This window comes from Oncorhynchus masou, unplaced genomic scaffold (assembly GCF_036934945.1).
Source record: "Oncorhynchus masou masou isolate Uvic2021 unplaced genomic scaffold, UVic_Omas_1.1 unplaced_scaffold_950, whole genome shotgun sequence".
NCBI classification, from domain to species: domain Eukaryota; kingdom Metazoa; phylum Chordata; class Actinopteri; order Salmoniformes; family Salmonidae; genus Oncorhynchus; species Oncorhynchus masou.
In genome coordinates, this window is record NW_027015996.1 from 31,084 (window position 1) to 54,971 (window position 23,888).

The following is a 23,888-nucleotide window of genomic DNA, read 5'->3' on the forward strand; positions in this document are numbered from 1 at the left end:
GGCTCCTGAACATGGTCCAGTCCCAACTGTTCAAACAACAGACTCCTTCCTACTGCCCCTCCAACTCCTTCATCCTCCTCCTCCTCCTCGTCAACGACACCGTTCACGAACGCCAAGCCATCTCCTTCCTCGTAGAAGCCGTTCTCTATCATCTCGTTGTCCTCTTCCTCGTCTTCCTCTACAGGCGGCCCCGGCCCCGCTCCAGACAGTATCCCCAGGGTGATAGCTGACGTCTCTACAGGGCTGATCTCTGAGACGTCTGTGCTGGAGCGCGAGCCAAAGTAGTTTTCTACCAGTCCCTTCTTGACCAGGTCACTGCTGCTGGCGGTGGAGTTAGAGGAGGGGTAGGAGGCTGTCTGGGGCTCACTACGGGGGGCACCTGGACCCCCTACGGCCCCCTCAGAGGAACCTGTTAACAACCTGGGATCAGTGTTAAGTGTTGACTCAGAGGTTGAGGAAAAAGTCCTAGGAGGCAGATATTGAGATGCAGAACCCCCACTAGCAGTGGTGTTGAGGCCCAACCCAGCGTCGGGGTGCGTTTGGCTGGGTACAGAGCAGCGTGTTGGGACAGATGCTGGTGGTTCTCCAGAGAACACCAGGCTCTGTTGCTCCTGTACCAGAACACTGGACTTCCTCATTCCCCCTGGGCCTGGTGGCCCCTCGGCCTCCCCTCCTCCTGCACTGCTGGAGCCCCTGGACACAGACGTACCCCCCTCCCCCTCGTCATCCGAGGGCAGCGAGTTGATGGAGGTGAGGGAAGACTGGACGCCGCTGACCGCGCTGACTGTGCTCTCCGGGTTGAGGCCCTCTCCAGTCCCCATGCTGCCCTTATGGACAGAGGTGGGCTGGACGGGCCGGGGAGCAGGGCTGAGTAGGGGTCGTTCGGCCTGCTGGGGGCCCAACTCAGTCGCAGGGGCCCCAGCCAGCCCTACGGCCCCACCCTGGGTAGCCAGCTGGATAGCGAAGGAACTGGGCTCGCTCTCGATACCAGAGTCGGAGAGGCGGGAGGAGGCACTGGGGACAGCAGCACCTCCGTCTGGTGGCAGCCTGATACAATCACCTTTCACCTGCTGTAGAAGCACCAGGCCTGGCCTCTGACTAACCTCTGTCATTACCTCTCTACCCCCAGGCCTGTCAGACACCTCAGAACTCCAGTCTCTCATTGCAAGCTGTTTAGAGTCGGACATACACAGGTCTGTCTGGGTGATTTCTGGGATATCTCTTTTGGAGGTCCCATCCCCATCCGTCCGACAGGGCAGGAGAACTGTCACTGTGTCTCCTTGGTACGGGTCCTTGTCACTGGGTTGGACCTCGATGTGCCTGAGTCCAGTGGCGGTAGAACCAGGCGTGTAGTGATCGGGCAGCTGCTGGCTGCAGTGGTCAGTGGCAGCATTTTTGTTAATTACTTGGTTATTATCTGTGGTGGCTAATCCGGCTACAGCTCCAGGACCAGCCTGGGCCGGCTTGTTCTGTGTGTCCAAGCTCACTAAGGCTGTGAAGTAGCCTTTCTGGCTAGCCACACCACTAGCTACTAGGACGTCATCCTCAAGGAGAGAGTCAAAATTAAGAACAGCATTTGCCTGTCCAGCGGCGGTGGTAGCACCAGGCTCAGGAAAATATTTGGAGATCCTAGTCCTTAGGTCAGTGTTGGAGTCTCCCCCAGTCACCCCCAGCAAGGCATCCCTCTCCCCCTGCTCCCTCTCCTCCCTCTGCTGCTTCAGGCCAGCCTCTCCCTGTCCCTGGGTCTCTCTGTCACGGTCAGTTTCTCCATGTGTTAGCTGTGAAGGGTTAGCCGAGTTAGCGGCCTTCCCCAGGTTCTTATAAGCCACCAGAACCACAGAGTCCTTGGATCCCTGTCTGATGAGCTTCTTGGCGTTCTCCCTCTCAGTCTTGGCGTTCTTCTTCAGTTTCACCGACTTGCCTTTAATACAAAGAAAAAGCATGTGTTTTATATTTAAGGAGTTTTATCACAAACCCAACATGCTTCAGATGAACTGATAAAACATCATGGTTCCCACTCTATTCAAGGAAGCATTGTCAAGGATTTGTCAGTGCCACATTTACCAAGACATATAGACTGGGACAGTACTCACTGGGGGCAGAGCACACAATAACTATCATCTGAACGTCTGGCGTACTGTAGTAACTATCAGCTGAACGTCTGGCGTACTGTAGTAACCATCACCTGAACGTCTAGCGTACTGTACTAACTATCATCTGAACGTCTAGCGTAGTAACTATCACGTGAACGTCTAGCGTACTGTAGTAACTATCATCTGAACGTCTGGCGTACTGTAGTAACCATCACCTGAACGTCTAGCGTACTGTACTAACTATCATCTGAACGTCTAGCGTAGTAACTATCACGTGAACGTCTAGCGTAGCAACTATCACCTGAACGTCTAGCGTAGCAACTATCACCTGAACGTCTAGCGTAGCAACTATCACATGAACGTCTAGCGTAGCAACTATCACCTGAACGCCTAGCGTAGTAACTATCACCTGAACGTCTAGCGTACTGTAGTAACTATCACCTGAACGTCTAGCGTACTGTAGTAACTATCACTTGAACGTCTAGCGTACTGTAGTAACTATCACCTGAACGTCTAGCGTAGTAAGTATCACCTGAACGTCTAGCGTAGTAACTATCACCTGAACAACTAGCGTAGCAACTATCACCTGAACAACTAGCGTAGCAACTATCACCTGAACAACTAGCGTAGCAACTATCACCTGAACAACTAGCGTAGCAACTATCACCTGAACAACTAGCGTAGCAACTATCACCTGAACATCTAGCGCAGTAACTATCATCTGAACATCTAGTGCAGTAACTATCATCTGAACATCTAGCATAGTAACTATCACCTGAACAACTAGCGCAGTAACTATCACCTGAACAACTAGCGTAGTAACTATCACCTGAACAACTAGCGCAGCAACTATCACCTGAACATCTAGCGCAGTAACTATCATCTGAACATCTAGCGTAGTAACTATCACCTGAACAACTAGCGCAGTAACTATCACCTGAACATCTAGCGCAGTAACTATCACCTGAACATCTAGCGCAGTAACTATCATCTGAACATCTAGCGTAGTAACTATCACCTGAACATCTAGCGCAGTAACTATCATCTGAACATCTAGCACAGTAACTATCACCTGAACATCTAGTGCAGTAACTATCATCTGAACATCTAGCGTAGTAACTATCACCTGAACATCTAGCGCAGTAACTATCATCTGAACATCTAGCGCAGTAACTATCACCTGAACATCTAGCATAGTAACTATCACCTGAACAACTAGCGCAGTAACTATCACCTGAACAACTAGCGTAGCAACTATCACCTGAACATCTAGCGCAGTAACTATCATCTGAACATCTAGCGCAGTAACTATCACCTGAACATCTAGCATAGTAACTATCACCTGAACAACTAGCGCAGTAACTATCACCTGAACAACTAGCGTAGCAACTATCACCTGAACATCTAGCGCAGTAACTATCATCTGAACATCTAGCGTAGTAATCATGATAGTAACTATTCCTATGAATAACAACAACACACCTTTGGACTTGGGCAGGTCTGGGCAGTCATCGGGCCAGGTAGTGTCCATCATGGTTGGGGGCCGAGGCTCCAGGATGGGGCTGGGGAAGGATGCTGCGGCAGCTGCAGTGGAAGAGGATGAGGCCTTAGAGTTACCGGAGGACGTGGAGCCACTCCGGGGGTTGTGTGTGCCCAGCCACGGCCCGTCCCGATCTGAAGCAGGGAAACCAGAGTACGGAGAAAATCTCAATCACATTTATCCACCAGGTAGATTTACATATACACAGAATTACATTAGGTGAAATGGTGTTGCCATAGTAAACTGAATCAACAGACAGAAAAAATAGAGACGATACACAACAGACCAAATATATTCATAGAGAAAGACAAAGAAACACTTCCATGTTGCCACTTTCCAGTCTCACTTCAAATGTTCAAGGCACTTAAATGATATTGATATTGAATGATATTTTAAAGTAAAAGCGTGAATGTGATTTTCCCTGATTAATCACAAATTCCTGCTTTTATGACATAACCCTCTATACATATATCATAACCTAGCCCGAAAACAATATTTACTTTCCTGACTTTTCTAAATTGAAGTGATCACATCCCTGCTTTAAATAGCTGTCTCTCTAACGGTCTGTCATGTTACTCATAGAAATATAGAAACAGAATCTATTTCATTCTATTTCTATTGCTGTCGCTGACCTTCCGTGATAGAGTCCAGGTATCTGTCCTCGAAGATGATTGGCAGGGAGCTGACGTCCCCGTCCAGGTCGGCACATGCAACAGGAAGTGGTGGTAGAGACAGGAAGTAGGAGGAACTCTTGATGGCTGTGGTCATCTGCTGGTGGCTGTGAGCACTGACGTGAGGAGGGGAGAGAAGACGTGAGGAGGGGAGAGAAGACGTGAGGAGGGGAGAGAAGACGTGAGGAGGGGAGAGAAGACGTGAGGAGGGGAGAGAAGACGTGAGGAGGGGAGAGAAGACGTGAGGACGTGAGGAGGGGAGAGAAGACGTGAGGAGGGAAAAATAAAACAGTACAAATCTTCATTTTCTGTTATTGTGAATTGGTGGTTAATTAATCATAAACACACAGAGACACACACACACACAGGACACACACACACACACAGGACACACACACAGGACACACACAGGACACACACACACACAGGACACACACACACACAGGACACACACACAGGACACACACACAGGACACACACACAGGACACACACACAGGACACACACACACAGGACACACACACACAGGACACACACACAGGACACACACACACAGGACACACACACACAGGACACACACACACAGGACACACACACACAGGACACACACACACAGGACACACACACACAGGACACACACACACAGGACACACACACACAGGACACACACACACGTTAGTAATTTGTCTTACTGTAGTTCCTGATAGGCCAGTGCCGTTTGTCTCGGGTGTTCCAGACAAAAGAAGGCCTCTGCAAATCTCCGCACCTGAAATAAGGAGAGCAAGAGACCAGAATGAGAACACATGATCAGAGTGAGGTGCACCACGGTCAGCAGGGTTAGTGAGGTGCTCCACAGTTAGTGAGGTGCGGTTAGTGAGGTGCTCCACGGTTAGTGAGGTGTCCACGGTTAGTGAGGTGCTCCAGGGTTAGTGAGGTGCTCCACAGTTAGTGAGGTGCTCCACGGTTAGTGAGGTGCTCCACGGTTAGTGAGGTGCTCCACGGTTAGTGAGGTGTCCACGGTTAGTGGGTTAGTGAGGTGCTCCACGGTTAGTGAGGTGCTCCAGTTAGTGAGGTGCTCCACGGTTAGTGAGGTGCTCCACGGTCAGCAGGGTTAGTGAGGTGCACCACGGTCAGCAGGGTTAGTGAGGTGCATTACAGTCAGCAGGGTTAGTGAGGTGCTCCACGGTCAGCAGGGTTAGTGAGGTGCACCACGGTCAGCAGGGTTAGTGAGGTGCTCCATGGTCAGCAGGGTTAGTGAGGTGCTCCACGGTCAGCAAGGTTAGTGAGGTGCTCCAGGGTCAGCAGGGTTAGTGAGGTGCTCCAGGGTCAGCAGGGTTAGTGAGGTGCTCCAGGGTCAGCAGGGTTAGTGAGGTGCTCCACGGTCAGCAGGGTTAGTGAGGTGCACCACGGTCAGCAGGGTTAGTGAGGTGCTCCACGGTCAGCAGGGTTAGTGAGGTGCACCACGGTCAGCAGGGTTAGTGAGGTGCTCCACGGTCAGCAAGGTTAGTGAGGTGCTCCACGGTCAGCAGGGTTAGTGAGGTGCTCCACGGTCAGCAGTGAGGTCAGCAGGGTTAGTGAGGTGCTCCACGGTCAGCAGGGTTAGTGAGGTGCTCCACGGTCAGCAGGGGTGCGGTGCTCCACGGTCAGCAGGGTTAGTGAGGTGCTCCACGGTCAGCAGGGTTAGTGAGGTGCTCCACGGTCAGCAGGGTTAGTGAGGTGCTCCACGGTCAGCAGGGTTAGTGAGGTGCTCCACGGTCAGCAGGGTTAGTGAGGTGCTCCACGGTCAGCAGGGTTAGTGAGGTGCTCCACGGTCAGCAGGGTTAGTGAGGTGCTCCACGGTCAGCAGGGTTAGTGAGGTGCTCCACGGTCAGCAGGGTTAGTGAGGTGCTCCACGGTCAGCAGGGTTAGTGAGGTGCTCCACGGTCAGCAGGGTTAGTGAGGTGCTCCACGGTCAGCAGGGTTAGTGAGGTGCTCCACGGTCAGCAGGGTTAGTGAGGTGCTCCACGGTCAGCAGGGTTAGTGAGGTGCTCCAGGGTTAGTGAGGTGCTTCACGGTCAGTGAGGTGCTCCGCGGTCAGCAGGGTTAGTGAGGTGCTCCACGGTCAGCAGGGTTAGTGAGGTGCTCCACCACGGTCAGCAGGGTTAGTGAGGTGCTCCACGGTCAGCAGGGTTAGTGAGGTGCTCCATGGTCAGCAGGGTTAGTGAGGTGCTCCACGGTCAGCAGGGTTAGTGAGGTGCTCCACGGTCAGTGAGGTGCTCCGCGGTCAGCAGGGTTAGTGAGGTGCTCCACGGTCAGCAGGGTTAGTGAGGTGCTCCATGGTCAGCAGGGTTAGTGAGGTGCTCCACGGTCAGCAGGGTTAGTGAGGTGCTCCATGGTCAGCAGGGTTAGTGAGGTGCTCCATGGTCAGCAGGGTTAGTGAGATGCTCCATGGTCAGCAGGGTTAGTGAGGTGCTCCACAGTCAGCAGGGTTAGTGAGGTGCTCCACGGTCAGTGAGGTGCTCCATGGTCAGCAGGGTTAGTGAGGTGCACCATGGTCAGCAGGGTTAGTGAGGTGCTCGGTGCTGCTAATCTACTCACTCTGAGTGTGTGATGCTCCACAGCCAGCAGGGCAGCAACATTCTCCTGCAGTGAGACCACCTCCAGGAACTGACCCCACAGGGCCATGAGGAGGGAACACAGCTGGGCCAGGTTCATATTGACCAGCTCTGCCAGCTCGTCCGGGCTCTCCGCTCTCTGCTGTTAGAGAGAGGGGGACATGGATTAGCCCAGTATAGACACCAGGGGGCGCCACAAAGACAAGCTAAAACACAAACACAGGCCCTGTTCCAATTCTTCCATGTTTCCTTGAGGTCAGCACAACTCTATTTGATTTCAAATCCAATCATACTCAATGAAGAACTTTGTCCAGGAGTTTAAGTCCAGGACTTTAAGCTGGGTCAGGGAGACCTGCCATAGTGCTGGAAGTGATTAGTCCACTAAGTAGACCTATCGACTTGACTATGAAAAGGGCTCAGACAGTGAGCTGATGGCAGAAACTAATATCGTACCTTGACTTGATCACAGAGCTCAGTGAGACGGTTCTCAACGTCTAGTTCCTCTGGAGAACAAAACAAAGAGCATTAAAAGAGGTCCTTTTTGTTGTCAATTCCAGAATCATATAAAGATCTCTCAAGTCTGACAGACAGGCTGGAAAATCAACGGTATCATTAGACATAAGAGCCAATCAGATGGATGAAGACAAGAACAGAGCCAGAGAGAGAGAGAGAGAGAGAGAGAGAGAGAGAGAGAGAGAGAGAGACCTGGCCCCCAGAAATATGACTGTGACAGAAAAGGACTAGAAGGAGAAGAGAGACAGAGAGAGACAGAGAGAGAGAGACCTGGCCCCCAGAAATACGACTGTGACAGAAAAGGACTAGAAGGAGAAGAGAGACAGAGAGAGACAGAGAGAGAGAGACCTGGCCCCCAGAGATATGACTGTGACAGAAAAGGACTAGAAGGAGAAGAGAGCCAGAGAGAGACAGAGAGAGAGAGACCTGGCCCCCAGAGATATGACTGTGACAGAAAAGGACTAGAAGGAGAAGAGAGCCAGAGAGAGACAGAGACCTGGCCCCCAGAGATATGACTGTGACAGAAAAGGACTAGAAGGAGAAGAGAGCCAGAGAGAGACAGAGAGAGAGAGACCTGGCCCCCAGAGATATGACTGTGACAGAAAAGGACTAGAAGGAGAAGAGAGCCAGAGAGAGACAGAGACCTGGCCCCCAGAGATATGACTGTGACAGAAAAGGACTAGAAGGAGAAGAGAGCCAGAGAGAGACAGAGAGAGAGAGACCTGGCCCCCAGAGATATGACTGTGACAGAAAAGGACTAGAAGGAGAAGAGAGACAGATAGAGACAGAGAGAGAGAGACCTGGCCCCCAGAGATATGACTGTGACAGAAAAGGACTAGAAGGAGAAGAGAGACAGATAGAGACAGAGAGAGAGAGACCTGGCCCCCAGAGATATGACTGTGACAGAAAAGGACTAGAAGGAGAAGAGAGACAGATAGAGACAGAGAGAGAGAGACCTGGCCCCCAGAGATATGACTGTGACAGAAAAGGACTAGAAGGAGAAGAGAGACAGATAGAGACAGAGAGAGAGAGACCTGGCCCCCAGAGATATGACTGTGACAGAAAAGGAAAAGAAAAGGCCCACCTGTGGGGAGAAGGAAGTGTGTGAATAAATGACAGACAGAGGACTATGACAGGCACTGACCTCTAGGAGTTATAGTGACTGAAAGACTGAGGCATTGAAGCACACAGAAAGATTACCAGGTGTGTGGGGAAAAAAAGAAAGGAACCAAGAGGAGAAAGCAAAGAAACCAAACGGGAAAAGAAAAGATATGAAGAAGCAGGTTGAACTGAGTGTAGAGGGAAGGGACGGAGGGTAGGGTTCAGGTAGGGGGGACATACCTATAAAGACGTGCCTTTGGTCTGGAGGGAAGGGTCTTCTGAGTACTCGCTCATAAAGGACTTGCATGCTGGGCTTGGCTAGTAGGAGTGATTGGCACATATATAAGGGCATGTTTAACCTTGCTGTTGTTGTTACTATGCCCTCTAAAGTTAGAATGGATTAATAAGTACTTGATCATGTTCAGGATTAAACATTTTTTTGTGACTGACTAACAGTCTGAAGCACCAGACCACAGCTAGTTGTAGGGAGGAGAGTTGATGTTGTGACTGTGACTAACAGTCTGAAGCACTAGACCACAGCTAGTTGTAGGGAGGAGAGTTGATGTTGTGACTGTGACTAACAGTCTGAAGCACCAGACCACAGCTAGTTGTAGGGAGGAGAGTTGATGTTGTGACTAACAGTCTGTGAAGCACCAGACCACAGCTAGTTGTAGGGAGGAGAGTTGATGTTGTGACTGTGACTAACAGTCTGAAGCACCAGACCACAGCTAGTTGTAGGGAGGAGAGTTGATGTTGTGACTAACAGTCTGTGAAGCACCAGACCACAGCTAGTTGTAGGGAGGAGAGTTGATGTTGTGACTAACAGTCTGAAGCACCAGACCACAGCTAGTTGTAGGGAGGAGAGTTGATGTTGTGACTAACAGTCTGAAGCACCAGACCACAGCTAGTTGTAGGGAGGAGAGTTGATGTTGTGACTGTGACTAACAGTCTGAAGCACCAGACCACAGCTAGTTGTAGGGAGGAGAGTTGATGTTGTGACTAACAGTCTGAAGCACCAGACCACAGCTAGTTGTAGGGAGGAGAGTTGATGTTGTGACTGTGACTAACAGTCTGAAGCACCAGACCACAGCTAGTTGTAGGGAGGAGAGTTGATGTTGTGACTAACAGTCTGTGAAGCACCAGACCACAGCTAGTTGTAGGGAGGAGAGTTGATGTTGTGACTGTGACTAACAGTCTGAAGCACCAGACCACAGCTAGTTGTAGGGAGGAGAGTTGATGTTGTGACTAACAGTCTGAAGCACCAGACCACAGCTAGTTGTAGGGAGGAGAGTTGATGTTGTGACTAACAGTCTGAAGCACCAGACCACAGCTAGTTGTAGGGAGGAGAGTTGATGTTGTGACTAACAGTCTGAAGCACCAGACCACAGCTAGTTGTAGGGAGGAGAGTTGATGTTGTGACTAACAGTCTGAAGCACCAGACCACAGCTAGTTGTAGGGAGGAGAGTTGATGTTGTGACTGTGACTAACAGTCTGAAGCACCAGACCACAGCTAGTTGTAGGGAGGAGAGTTGATGTTGTGACTAACAGTCTGAAGCACCAGACCACAGCTAGTTGTAGGGAGGAGAGTTGATGTTGTGACTAACAGTCTGAAGCACCAGACCACAGCTAGTTGTAGGGAGGAGAGTTGATGTTGTGACTAACAGTCTGAAGCACCAGACCACAGCTAGTTGTAGGGAGGAGAGTTGATGTTGTGACTCTAAAGGTGAGCAAGTCAACTACTACCATCAACTTCCTTCTAGAACGGCTGAAAGGAATTATTTTTGTAGGAAGCAGGGAGCAAATGATGACATGCAAATACTATGATAAACAACACAGCCAGTTGATGAAGACAAATGTACAATACATCACTCATTCTAGATACAGACATTGGAAAAAGCAAGAGAGAGAAGAGCACAACATTAAACAAGAGCGTTCTAACAGTAAAGTCTGGCAGCAGGCTGGAGGTGTGTGTTTCTGGTTCATGTTGGGGTGTAATGGGGTGTAATACATAGCTGAATGTCCTGTAATTCTCTCACTGGGTATCAGGGCTCTCTAAATCTAATTCTTCAACTCAAACCCTGCAGTCAAATGAAGCTGCAGGTCCAGTGTTGTAATGTCAAGGCCAAAACTGAGGTAATAAATGGACTATGGGGGAATGACCCAGTCTGTCAGCGCCACAGATCCATTACATCTGTGGAGCATCAACATCCTGGAGATTCTTTCCATTTCAGTTGACACTGTTTTTGTCCATGCAGCCACCTGGCAATGTGATGGGTGTGTGACTGACTGTTTCTAGTGTTACCGTGGTGTAGTGTAGGTCTACCTAGCTCCATGCGGTGTGAGGAGGGCAGGTCCTTGCTGACGGAGGTGAAGTAACCAAACAGGCCCTGGTAGGCCAGCAGTAGGCTGGCACAGAGACTGTGGTGAAGACTAAATGCATGCTGCAGACATTGGTCTGACACCAGGAATGTTCTGCCCTGAAGGGAGGGAGACACACAGGGTGTTAATAACAGGTCATAAATAACAGGTCATAACAGGCTATAACAAGTCACAGATGTTGTGACACACACAGTCAAGACAAGGTCACAGTGAAGAGAATGGATTCCTCATTGCACTCCTTTATGGTTTACTAAGTAATGGCTGCTTCCTTAACTTCAAATCTATTGTTTACCTTTTATTCTATTGATACTATTATGCTGCTTTGTCTATGCCAAGATCTTTCTAACGGGCCAAGATCTTTCTAACGGGCCAAGATCTTTCTAACGGGCCAAGATCTTTCTAACGGGCCAAGATCTTTCATACACGCCAAGATCTTCCTAACGGGCCAAGATCTTTCCAAAGGGCAAAGATCTTTCCAAAGGGCAAAGATCTTTCTAATGGGCCAAGATCTTTCTAATGGGCAAAGATCTTTCTAATGGGCATCCATTTTCTCCAAGCCACAGAAGCGCACTAGGCTAGGTAACTTTCATATCTGGTGAAATCTCCAAATACAGTGCCTTGCGAAAGTATTCGGCCCCCTTGAACTTTGCGACCTTTTGCCACATTTCAGGCTTCAAACATAAAGATATAAAACTGTATTTTTTTGTGAAGAATCAACAAGTGGGACACAATCATGAAGTGGAACGACATTTATTGGATATTTCAAACTTTTTTAACAAATCAAAAACTGAAAAATTGGGCGTGCAAAATTATTCAGCCCCCTTAAGTTAATACTTTGTAGCGCCACCTTTTGCTGCGATTACAGCTGTAAGTCGCTTGGGGTATGTCTCTATCAGTTTTGCACACCGAGAAACTGAATTTTTTTCCCATTCCTCCTTGCAAAACAGCTCGAGCTCAGTGAGGTTGGATGGAGAGCATTTGTGAACAGCAGTTTTCAGTTCTTTCCACGGATTCTCGATTGGATTCAGGTCTGGACTTTGACTTGGCCATTCTATCCCTTCCATTTACTGCCTGCAATTAATATGAATCATATAACCTTATCCCTTCCATTTACTGCCTGCAATTAATATGAATCATATAACCTTATCCCTTCCATTTACTGCCTGTAATGAATATGAATCATATAACCTTATCCCTTCCATTTACTGCCTGCAATTAATATGAATCATATAACCTTATCCCTTCCATTTACAGCCTGTAATTAATATGAATCATATAACCTTATCCCTTCCATTTACTGCCTGTAATGAATATGAATCATATAACCTTATCCCTTCCATTTACAGCCTGTAATTAATATGAATCATATAACCTTATCCCTTCCATTTACTGCCTGTAATGAATATGAATCATATAACCTTATCCCTTCCATTTACAGCCTGCAATTAATATGAATCATATAACCTTATCCCTTCCATTTACAGCCTGTAATGAATATGAATCATATAACCTTATCCCTTCCATTTACTGCCTGTAATGAATATGAATCATATTACCTTATCCCTTCCATTTACAGCCTGTAATTAAAATGAATCATATAACCTTATCCCTTCCATTTACTGCCTGTAATTAATATGAATCATATAACCTTATCCCTTCCATTTACAGCCTGTAATTAATATGAATCATATAACCTTATCCCTTCCATTTACAGCCTGTAATTAATATGAATCATATAACCTTATCCCTTCCATTTACAGCCTGTAATTAATATGAATCATATAACCTTATCCCTTCCATTTACAGCCTGTAATTAATATGAATCATATAACCTTATCCCTTCCATTTACAGCCTGCAATTAATATGAATCATATAACCTTATCCCTTCCATTTACAGCCTGCAATTAATATAAATCATATAACCTTATCCCTTCCATTTACAGCCTGCAATTAATATGAATCATATAACCTTATCCCTTCCATTTACTGCCTGTAATGAATATGAATCATTTAACCTTATCCCTTCCATTTACAGCGTGTAATTAAAATGAATCATATAACCTTATCCCTTCCATTTACTGCCTGTAATTAATATGAATCATATAACCTTATCCCTTCCATTTACAGCCTGTAATTAATATGAATCATATAACCTTATCCCTTCCATTTACAGCCTGCAATTAATATGAATCATATAACCTTATCCCTTCCATTTACAGCCTGCAATTAATATGAATCATATAACCTTATCCCTTCCATTTACTGCCTGCAATTAATATGATGTGAAATAACCTGTATGGTACCACTGACTGGATAGCCATTACTAAGGAGGATGGCAGTTATAAAACTAGGAGAAGAGGTCGATGGATTTCACTGCTTTCTGAGCTGTGGCTGGTTTTGTGTGTGTGTGTTCTGAGCTGCCCCATTAGGTCTGGCTGCATGTATCTTAGAGTGACAATGGGACTGAGCATTGTCTCTAGCATTCCACTTCAGTGAGCATGTTGCATTCAGGCATCAACCCAATCTGTGTGTGTGTGTGTGGGGGGGGGGGGGACTCATTCTTATAGCTCTCCTTCTCCATGTCGGTGTTATTACAAACCAGTTACTCTAATACAACATCTCTCCCTAATGGCTTCTAGTAGAGCTCCTTTTCCCCCATCTCATACGGTCAAGAACCTCTCCTACCAGAAGTCATTTGTTTTCCTTCTGCCCTGGACCTTACAGTCTTTATAAAGTACAGCTTGTCCCTGTCAGCAGAACACTCGTTCTTATAGAAGTCATTACTAGCAGCAGAACACTCATTCTTATAGAAGTCATTACTAGCAGCAGAACACTCATTCCTATAGAAGTCATTACTAGCAGCAGAACACTCATTCCTATAGAAGTCATTACTAGCAGCAGAACACTCATTCCTATAGAAGTCATTACTAGCAGCAGAACACTCGTTCTTATAGAAGTCATTACTAGCAGCAGAACACTCGTTCTTATAGAAGTCATTACTAGCTGCAGAACACTTATACATTATAGAAGTCATTACTAGCTGCAGAACACTCTCATTCTTATAGAAGTCATTACTAGCAGCTCATGTCCTATAGAAGTCATTACTAGCAGCAGCAGCAGAACACTCGTTCTTATAGAAGTCATTACTAGCAGCAGAACACTAGTTCCTATAAAAGTCATTACTGGCAGCAGAACACTCGTTCCTATAGCAGTCATTACTGGCAGCAGAACACTTGTTCCTATAAAAGTCATTACTAGCAGCAGAACACTCGTTCTTATAGAAGTCATTACTAGCAGCTTGTCCCTGTCAGCAGAACACTCATTCTTATAGAAGTCATTACTAGCAGCAGAACACTCGTTCTTATAGAAGTCATTACTAGCAGCAGAACACTCGTTCCTATAGTAGTCATTACTAGCAGCAGAACACTCATTCCTATAGAAGTCATTACTAGCAGCAGAACACTCGTTCCTATAGAAGTCATTACTGGCAGCAGAACACTCGTTCCTATAGAAGTCATTACTAGCAGAATAAGGGTCACAAAATAAAGATAACTTTCGGACATCACGGTTGGAAGATTCCCGGAATTATGAGGGGAATAAGTATGAAATCTGTGAATCCTCCAACAGGATTTCTGGATGAAGGTGTACTAGACGGGTCGGTTATTTGGTTGATATGCTGTTGGTCGATTTCTTTAGATCTAGATATATTGTCATGGCACACGAGACAGCTGTCTGATTCCTGCCTGTCTCAGTGGACTAATCCGTTGCGGAGGCAGAGGGGATGGCACAGTCCATCACTAAGACAGGCTTCAGTTGAGAGGGTGTTTGCTTTGGTACCTCAAGCAATTTGATAGAATGGAGAAAATAAGTGAAAATTGTTTTCCATAAATGTCTAGAGAGTATAAGAGTATTCCTTAGGCCTACAATGCAGTATGTGTGAAGATAATGCTTTGGGTATCATTTAAAATGTTGGCGTTAAGAAGGTAAGTGTGGCTTAGATGCACAAGACTCATCTCTCTTCAGAATGCGTCTTCTCCGGCCAATTCATTGTTTCATATTAACTGTGTGAATGGTTTGCCCTTCGATTGTTAAATTCTATCAATTCACCATGACACACAACACCAGTAGTACCTTTCATTCTCATCTATCTATGTTTGTTTTGTTCCGGTCATTTCTGTTAATGGATTCAACATATTCTTATTTGGCCTACAGTCAGGGAAGAAGAAGAGCTACGAGAAGCCATTAGTGAGAGATGACTGATTTATCTGGAGGTTGAGGACTAATTGGTTTGTAATTACCATTCTCCATGTCAGAGTGAACACGTTGTTTGCAGAGCTCAGAACCTATGCTACACTCGTGAGAGACACGTTTTGGTTTATTTCATTCCATTTAAGAGTTTGGTCCATTTATTAATTGTATTATGTTTGGAGCGCTCCTGTTAATATTGTTCAAGGACGTGCACCTGATTGTCCATAGAAGTAGACCTAGGCTATCTGGCCTGTGTGCAAATGTAGAAATGTGCCTATTTGGGGAAGTCTGATAGTATCTGTGATTGTCTTAATTCACCACCACTAATGAGCTGTGGAGCTTCTCAAAGTGTTTATTTCTTTACCTCAAACAGCAGGTGAACAAAGTATATTTTTACATCCATTGAGAATGACAATAGTTCCTCAATGTATTTGAAAAATCTTTCCAGCTTTCTCCCATCGATAAAAGGGAAGCATGTCATGGTCTGATCCCGTGGAAACGTCATAGCAGGAGCGGGAGGAGGGGGGTCAGGAAAATGTATTTTTCTTTTGGTTATGTTGATCTCTGGCTCCGTCTTGAGTAATTTGTGTGTCTTAATTATTCAATCACAGTGCCCTTAAAGCATCAGACAATCTCAGTACATATAGTTGATTTTATAGGGTGTGTATGGAAAAATACATGTTTTAGAACAGACAACTCAGACGAGAAACATTTTTTTTAGAGGAAGACAGCCCTGAGGCCTAATCTATACTTACATCAGCAGACAGCTGTTTGACATAGCTGGTTCCAAACACCACATTCTCCAGGGCCGGGATGACAGAGTCTTTACTCTGCTGGGGTGCGATTCAGCCATGTACTCTTCACTAGCCGGGGAAACTACAACAGACAACAGCCATTAAGGAATCAGGCCTTACTGGTCAACACCTTTCAGTTAAACTGCACTGAAGACAAAGTCTGAACTAGAGGCTGGATAAATATAGTGTAGATTTACATCTTAGCCATTTAGCAGACGCTCTTATCCAGAGAGACTTATGCTTATTTATGAATGTGATGAGTTATATCCAACAGGATAACAAAATCCAAAATAATAGCCCCAAGTCAGTCCGAAGTCACACCCTATTCCCTATACAGTGGTGGGTGTGTGTGTTACCTGATGAGGGGTTGGTGCAGGGCAACCAGGGATGCGTGGACGGCCATAGAGACGACAGACAGGTGGAAGTAGTCGAACATGATATTGATGTGTTGGTGGATGCCTCGGTTCAGGCTAAAGTGCAAGCGGAGAGAACGACTGCTGATGTTCTGCAGGGAGCTGAGCTCCTCGGGCCTAGTGGGAAAGAGCGTATCTGCTGGAGAAACTCAAATCATACAATAGAAAAATGTATTCATATAGATGCATAAAGAATATAAAAAACTGTGTGCAATGTTTCCATCTAAAGTATTGGAAAATATTTGACTTGAAATGCACTGCTGCACACTACCTTGGTATAAACAGACGTGTTTAAAAAGTGTAGGCAGACGGGTTTATTAAGGACACCATAGCAGAGATTCAAAAACACAATCTTTATCTAAAAATAGACAGATCTGGGTTAAAATACTACTTGAAGAATTTAAAAAAAACTTTATCTGGGGTTGAATGAGCTTGTCTGGTGTATTAGTTGCAAACCTGCAACCCCCATCCATCTGGCTTTCTGGGCAGGCTAAAGAAAACACTAAAAGTACAGTATCTAAGACTTCAAATGGTGTTTGAACACAGGTTTGCTAACAGCATGAGAAGCACAGTGTTCGGCCATGATGAAACGTACGAGAAGTCTCCATCTGTGAAGTATAACTCCAGAGAGAGCTGGAAGTCCATGTCATTGAGTGATTCTTCTACCTGAAGAGGTACAGAAACAGACAGGGGAAACAATCATTTCAGAGGGGGAAAAGAAACGGAGTGAGTGATTGTGAAAGTGAGCCTATTTCCCCATCGACAGAGGAATTGATTTCCATCATGACAACAACCCAAGAGCACCTTTCACTAGCGTACTATGTCGTATGAAGCAATGTGCAGTACTGGGCATGCATTCTTAGTAGTACGTACTAGAGGTCGACCGATCATGATTTTTCAACGCCGATACCGATTATTGGAGGACCAAAAAAGCCGATACCGATTAATCGGCCGATTTAAACAATATATATATATGTATTTGTAATAATGACAATTTCAACAATACTGAATTAAAATAATACATCAATAAAATCAATTTAGCCTCAAGTAGATAATGAAACATGTTCAATTTGGTTTAAATAATGCAAAAACAAAGTGTTGGAGAAGAACGTAAAAGTGCAATATGTGCCATGTAAGAAAGCTAACGTTTCAGTTCCTTGCTCAGAACATGAGAACATATGAAAGCTGGTGGTTCCTTTTAACATGAGTCTTCAATATTCCTATTTCCCTCTATACCATTTCCCTCTTTGTATTTCATTAACCTTTGACTATTGGATGTTCTTATAGGCACTTTAGTATTGCCAGTGTAACAGTATAACTTCCGTCCCTCTCCTCGCCCCTACCTGGGCTCGAACCAGCAACACAACGACAACAGCCACCACATCGAAGCAGCGTTACCCATGCAGAGCAAGGGAAACAACCAACCCAAGGCTCAGAGCGAGTGAAATGTTTGAAATGCTATTAGCACGCGCTAACTAGCTAGCCATTTCACTTCGGTTACACCAGCCTCATCTCAGGAGTTGATAGGCTTGAAGTCATAAACAGCGCAATGCTTGACGCACAACGAAAATCTGCTGGCAAAACACACGAAAGTGCTGTTTGAATGAATGTTTACACGCCTGCTTCTGCCGACCACCGCTCAGTCAGATACTTAGATACTTGTATGCTCAGTCAGATTATATGCAACGCAGGACACGCTAGATAATATCTAGGAATATCATCAACCATGTGTAGTTAACTAGTGATTATGATTGATTGTTTTTTATAAGATAAATTTAATGCTAGCTAGCAACTTACCTTGGCTTACTGCATTTGCGTAACAGGCAGTCTCCTTGTGAAGTGCAACGAGAGAGAGGCAGGTCGTTATTGCGTTGGACAAGTTAACTGTAAGGTTGTAAGATTGTATCCCCCGAGCTGACAAGGTGAAAATCTGTCTTTCTGCCCCTGAACGAGGCAGTTAACCCACCGTTCCTAGGCCGTCATTGAAAATAAGAATGTGTTCTTAACTGACTTGCCTAGTTAAATAAAGATTAAATAAAGGCGTAAAAATTAAAATAAAATAATCGGCGCCCAAAAACACCGATTTTCAATTGTTATGAAAACTTGAAATCGGCCCCAATTAATCGGCCATTCCGATTAATCGGTCGACCTCTAGTACGTACTACGTAGTATGAAGCAATGTGCAGTACTGGCCATGCATTCTTAGTAGTACATTAGTATGAATGGATAGAAATCAGAGGAAACCCTTCAGAGTGGAAAAACCATACCACGTCTCTCCTCCTATATCCATACCATCATACCGTGTCTCTCCTCCTATATCCATACCGTCATACAGCGTCTCTCTTCCTATATCCATACCGTCATACAGCGTCGCTCTTCCTATATCCATACCGTCATACAGCGTCTCTCTTCCTATATCCATACCGTCATACAGCGTCTCTCTTCCTATATCCATACCGTCATACAGCGTCTCTCTTCCTATATCCATACCGTCATACAGCGTCTCTCTTCCTATATCCATACCGTCATACAGCGTCTCTCTTCCTATATCCATACCGTCATACAGCGTCTCTCTTCCTATATCCATACCGTCATACCACGTCTCTCTTCCTATATCCATACCGTCATACCACGTCTCTCCTCCTATAGCCATGCCGTCATACAGCGTCGCTCTTCCTATATCCATACCGTCATACCGCGTCTCTCTTCCTATATCCATACCGTCATACAGCGTCTCTCTTCCTATATCCATACCGTCATACAGCGTCTCTCTTCCTATATCCATACCGTTATACAGCGTCTCTCTTCCTATATCCATACCGTCATACCACGTCTCTCTTCCTATATCCATACCGTCATACCACGTCTCTCCTCCTATAGCCATACCGTCATACAGCGTCTCTTCCTATATCCATACCACGTCTCTCTTCCTATATCCATACGTCATACAGCGTCTCTCTTCCTATATCCATACCGTCATACAGCGTCTCTCTTCCTATAGCCATACCGTCATACCACGTCTCTCCTCCTATAGCCATACCGTCATACCACGTCTCTCCTCCTATAGCCATACCATCATACCACGTCTCTCCTCCTATATCCATACAGTCATACCACGTCTCTCCTCCTATATCCATACCGTCATACCACGTCTCTCCTCCTATATCCATACCGTCATACCACGTCTCTCCTCCTATATCCATACCGTCATACCACGTCTCTCCTCCTATATCCATACCGTCATACCGCGTCTCTCCTCCTATATCCATACCGTCATACCGCGTCTCTCCTCCTATATCCATACCGTCATACCACGTCTCTCCTCCTATATCCATACCGTCATACCGCGTCTCTCCTCCTATATCCATACGTCATACCACGTCTCTCCTCCTATATCCATACCGTCCTATATACCACGTCTCTCCTCCTCCATATCCATACCGTCATACCACGTCTCTCCTCCTATAGCCATACCGTCATACCACGTCTCTCCTCCTATATCCATACCGTCATACCACGTCTCTCCTCCTATAGCCATACCGTCATACCACGTCTCTCCTCCTATAGCCATACCGTCATAACAGGTATTTATTTTATAACATGCTATTGTGAACAATATCCATGTGAGATATTAGGCTAAATTGTCTACATTAAAGCTAAATAAATCTAGGCTAAATAGCCTGCATCTAACTGGCCAATCATATGGATCACTGCAGCGCAGCTCAAGCTCACTCAGTATGAAGCAATGTATTGGGCATTGTAAGTAGTATGCTACTGTGGACATTTGAACACAGGCTAGCCAGAGCCTCAGTGAAAGTCAGCCCATTGTCCTCTATAGCAGAACTGATTCTAACCAGCACAACGACAACTTGGTCATTGGTCACGGTCTTAGCCTACAGTCTCCTATAGCCTAGCCTACAGTCTAGCCTCCTGCCTAGCATACAGTCTAGCCTCCTCGGCCTAGCCTACAGTCTAGCCTCCTCGGCCTAGCCTACAGTCTAGCCTCCTCGGCCTAGCCTACAGTCTAGCCTCCTCGGCCTAGCCTACAGTCTAGCCTCCTCGGCCTAGCCTACAGTCTAGCCTCCTCGGCCTAGCCTACAGTCTAGCCTCCTCGGCCTAGCCTACAGTCTAGCTTCATTACCTTCTTCTCATCCAGCAGCATCATGATTTTGAACACCAGCACATCATTGACAACCACCTCCTCGTTCTTATAGAGGATCTGGAAGGTCTTGCTGCAGATGACGTCATCGACCACAGCTGCAGGGAAGGCCAGATCAGAACCTGTAATGAGAAGACATTTGTTTGAATGCAGAAGACTTCAGCACAGTAATACACAATGACTGTATCAACAAAATAACTGAGATTAACCGGAGGCTAGGAACTGGAGAGGAGTGGGGGGTTGGGTACTGAGAGGAGGGGGGGGTTGGGTACTGAGAGGAGGGGGGTTGGGTACTGAGAGGAGGGGGGGGTTGGGTACTGAGAGGAGGGGGGGTTGGGTACTGAGAGGAGGGGGGGTTGGGTACTGAGAGGAGGGGGGGGTTGGGTACTGAGAGGAGGGGGGGTTGGGTACTGAGAGGAGGGGGGTTGGGTACTGAGAGGAGGATTCTAACCAGCACGGTTGGTTACTGAGAGGAGGGGGGTTGGTTACTGAGAGGAGGGGGGGTTGGGTACTGAGAGGAGTGGGGGGTTGGTTACTGAGAGGAGGGGGGTGGGTACTGAGGAGGGGGTGGGTACTGAGAGGAGGGGGGGTTGGGTACTGAGAGGAGTGGGGGGGGGGGGGTTGGGTACTGAGAGGAGGGGGGTTGGGTACTGAGAGGAGGGGGGTGTAGGGTACTGAGAGGATGGGGGGTAGGTACTGAGAGGATGGGGGTAGGTACTGAGAGGGGGGGGGTTGGGTACTGAGAGGAGGGGGGGTTGGGTACTGAGAGGAGGGGGGGGTTGGGTACTGAGAGGAGGGGGGGGGGTTGGTTACTGAGAGGAGGGGGGGGGGTTGGGTACTGAGAGGAGGGGGGGTTGGTTACTGAGAGGAGGGGGTGGGTACTGAGAGGAGGGGGTGGGTACTGAGAGGAGGGGGGTTGGGTACTGAGAGGAGTGGGGGGTTGGGTACTGAGAGGAGTGGGGGGGTTGGGTACTGAGAGGAGGGGGGTTGGGTACTGAGAGGAGGGGGGTGTAGGGTACTGAGAGGAGGGGGTGTAGGGTACTGAGAGGAGGGGGGGTAGGTACTGAGAGGATGGGGGTAGGTACTGAGAGGAGGGGGGTTAGGTACTGAGAGGAGGGGGGTTAGGTACTGAGAGGAGGGGGGTAGGTACTGAGAGGAGGAGGGGGTAGGTACTGAGAGGGGGGGGGGTTAGGTACTGAGAGGGGGGGGGGTTAGGTACTGAGAGGAGGAGGGGGGGTTAGGTACTGAGAGGAGGGGGGGTTAGGTACTGAGAGGAGGGGGGTTAGGTACTGAGAGGAGGGGGGGTTAGTACTGAGAGGGGGGGTTAGGTACTGAGAGGAGGAGGGGGTAGGTACTGAGAGGAGGGGGGTTAGGTACTGAGAGGAGGGGGGGTAGGTACTGAGAGGAGGGGGGGTTAGGTACTGAGAGGAGGGGGGGTTAGGTACTGAGAGGAGGAGGGGTTAGGTACTGAGAGGAGGGGGGGTTAGGTACTGAGAGGAGGAGGGGTTAGGTACTGAGAGGAGGAGGGGGGGTTAGGTACTGAGAGGAGGGGGGTTAGGTACTGAGGAGGAGGGGGGTAGGTACTGAGAGGAGGGGGGGGTAGGTACTGAGAGGAGGAGGGGGGTTAGGTACTGAGAGGAGGGGGGTTAGGTACTACTAATAGGGGGAAAAGCCAAACAGTAACATATCAGGATAATATTTGACGATATATCGCATAATTATGACTATCACAATATACATTTTTGGCTGCTTAGCTGTACCAAAACTTTTCTCCATCTTCTTTTTAAATAAGTAGACAATTTGTTTTTAGTACTTTTATTTCCATGACGGATCAAAACTTGTTTTCCATTGGCTCTCTGTCCCTCTGCAGCAGACATATGGTGAGAAATATGTTTGGAACATAGAATCCTAATAAAATCACAGTATCGAACAGCAATACATATAGAATTGTGAGAATTGTGATACATATCACATCGGAACCAAATGGTGATAATATCTTATCGTGAGCTCCCTGGCAATTCCCAGCACTACTAGGTACCGGTGAGAAGTTGGCCAGTTAACTTCCTATGAACAGCTTACAGTACATGTTCCCTCTAGCAGACATCCAGGATGTCAGCTGTGACCTGGCAGCAGTCTGAGGCATGTCCTGGCAGCATAGACACAGCAAACAGACGCAGTCAGTCTGTTGGTTGTTTTTACACATGGCTGATGGCTTACAAGGATGACTAACCATTTCCTTGTCCTTTCTAGGTGATTAACGGCACTATAGAACCTGCACCTATGAGATCAGCCGTGGAGGAACTAACAGCACTATAGAACCTGCAACTATGTGATCAGCCGTGGAGGAACTAACAGCACTATAGAACCTGCAACTATGAGATCAGCCGTGGAGGAACTAACAGCACTATAGAACCTGCAACTATGTGATCAGCCATGGAGGAACTAACAGCACTATAGAACCTGCAACTATGAGATCAGCCGTGGAGGAACTAACAGCACTATAGAACCTCCTGCAACTATGAGATCAGCCGTGGAGGAACTAACAGCACTATAGAACCTGCAACTATGAGATCAGCCGTGGAGGAACTAACAGCACTATAGAACCTGCAACTATGAGATCAGCCGTGGAGGAACTAACAGCACTATAGAACCTCCTGCAACTATGAGATCAGCCGTGGAGGAATTAACAGCACTATAGAACCTGCAACTATGAGATCAGCCGTGGAGGAACTAACAGCACTATAGAACCTGCAACTATGTGATCAGCCATGGAGGAACTAACAGCACTATAGAACCTGCAACTATGAGATCAGCCGTGGAGGAACTAACAGCACTATAGAACCTGCAACTATGTGATCAGCCGTGGAGGAACTAACAGCACTATAGAACCTGCAACTATGTGATCAGCCGTGGAGGAACTAACAGCACTATAGAACCTGCAACTATGAGATCAGCCGTGGAGGAACTAACAGCACTATAGAACCTGCAACTATGTGATCAGCCGTGGAGGAACTAACAGCACTATAGAACCTGCAACAATGTGATCATCCGTGGAGGAACTAACAGCACTATAGAACCTGCAACAATGTGATCATCCGTGGAGGAACTAACAGCACTATAGAACCTGCAACTATGAGATCAGCCGTGGAGGAACTAACAGCACTATAGAACCTGCAACTATGAGATCAGCCGAGGAGGAACTAACAGCACTATAGAACCTGCAACTATGAGATCAGCCGAGGAGGAACTAACAGCACTATAGAACCTGCAACTATGTGATCAGCCGTGGAGGAACTAACAGCACTATAGAACCTGCAACTATGTGATCAGCCGTGGAGGAACTAACAGCACTATAGAACCTGCAACTATGTGATCAGCCGTGG

At 47.0% G+C, this 23,888-nt stretch overlaps 1 protein-coding gene across 1 annotated transcript in view; it reads right to left on the reverse strand.

The window, feature by feature from the left end:
* The window catches only part of LOC135538388 (protein FAM135A-like), a 60,860-nt gene that overhangs the window by 19,410 nt on the left and 17,562 nt on the right, over window positions 1-23,888 (reverse strand). Inside the window, 14 exon segments of the mRNA XM_064964293.1 lie at window positions 2-1,921; window positions 3,576-3,767; window positions 4,266-4,420; window positions 4,996-5,069; window positions 6,881-7,039; window positions 7,351-7,400; window positions 8,752-8,829; window positions 10,835-10,988; window positions 15,895-15,979; window positions 15,981-16,015; window position 16,151; window positions 16,290-16,463; window positions 16,942-17,012; window positions 20,488-20,627. Coding sequence (XP_064820365.1) covers window positions 2-1,921; window positions 3,576-3,767; window positions 4,266-4,420; window positions 4,996-5,069; window positions 6,881-7,039; window positions 7,351-7,400; window positions 8,752-8,829; window positions 10,835-10,988; window positions 15,895-15,979; window positions 15,981-16,015; window position 16,151; window positions 16,290-16,463; window positions 16,942-17,012; window positions 20,488-20,627 — 3,288 coding nt within the window.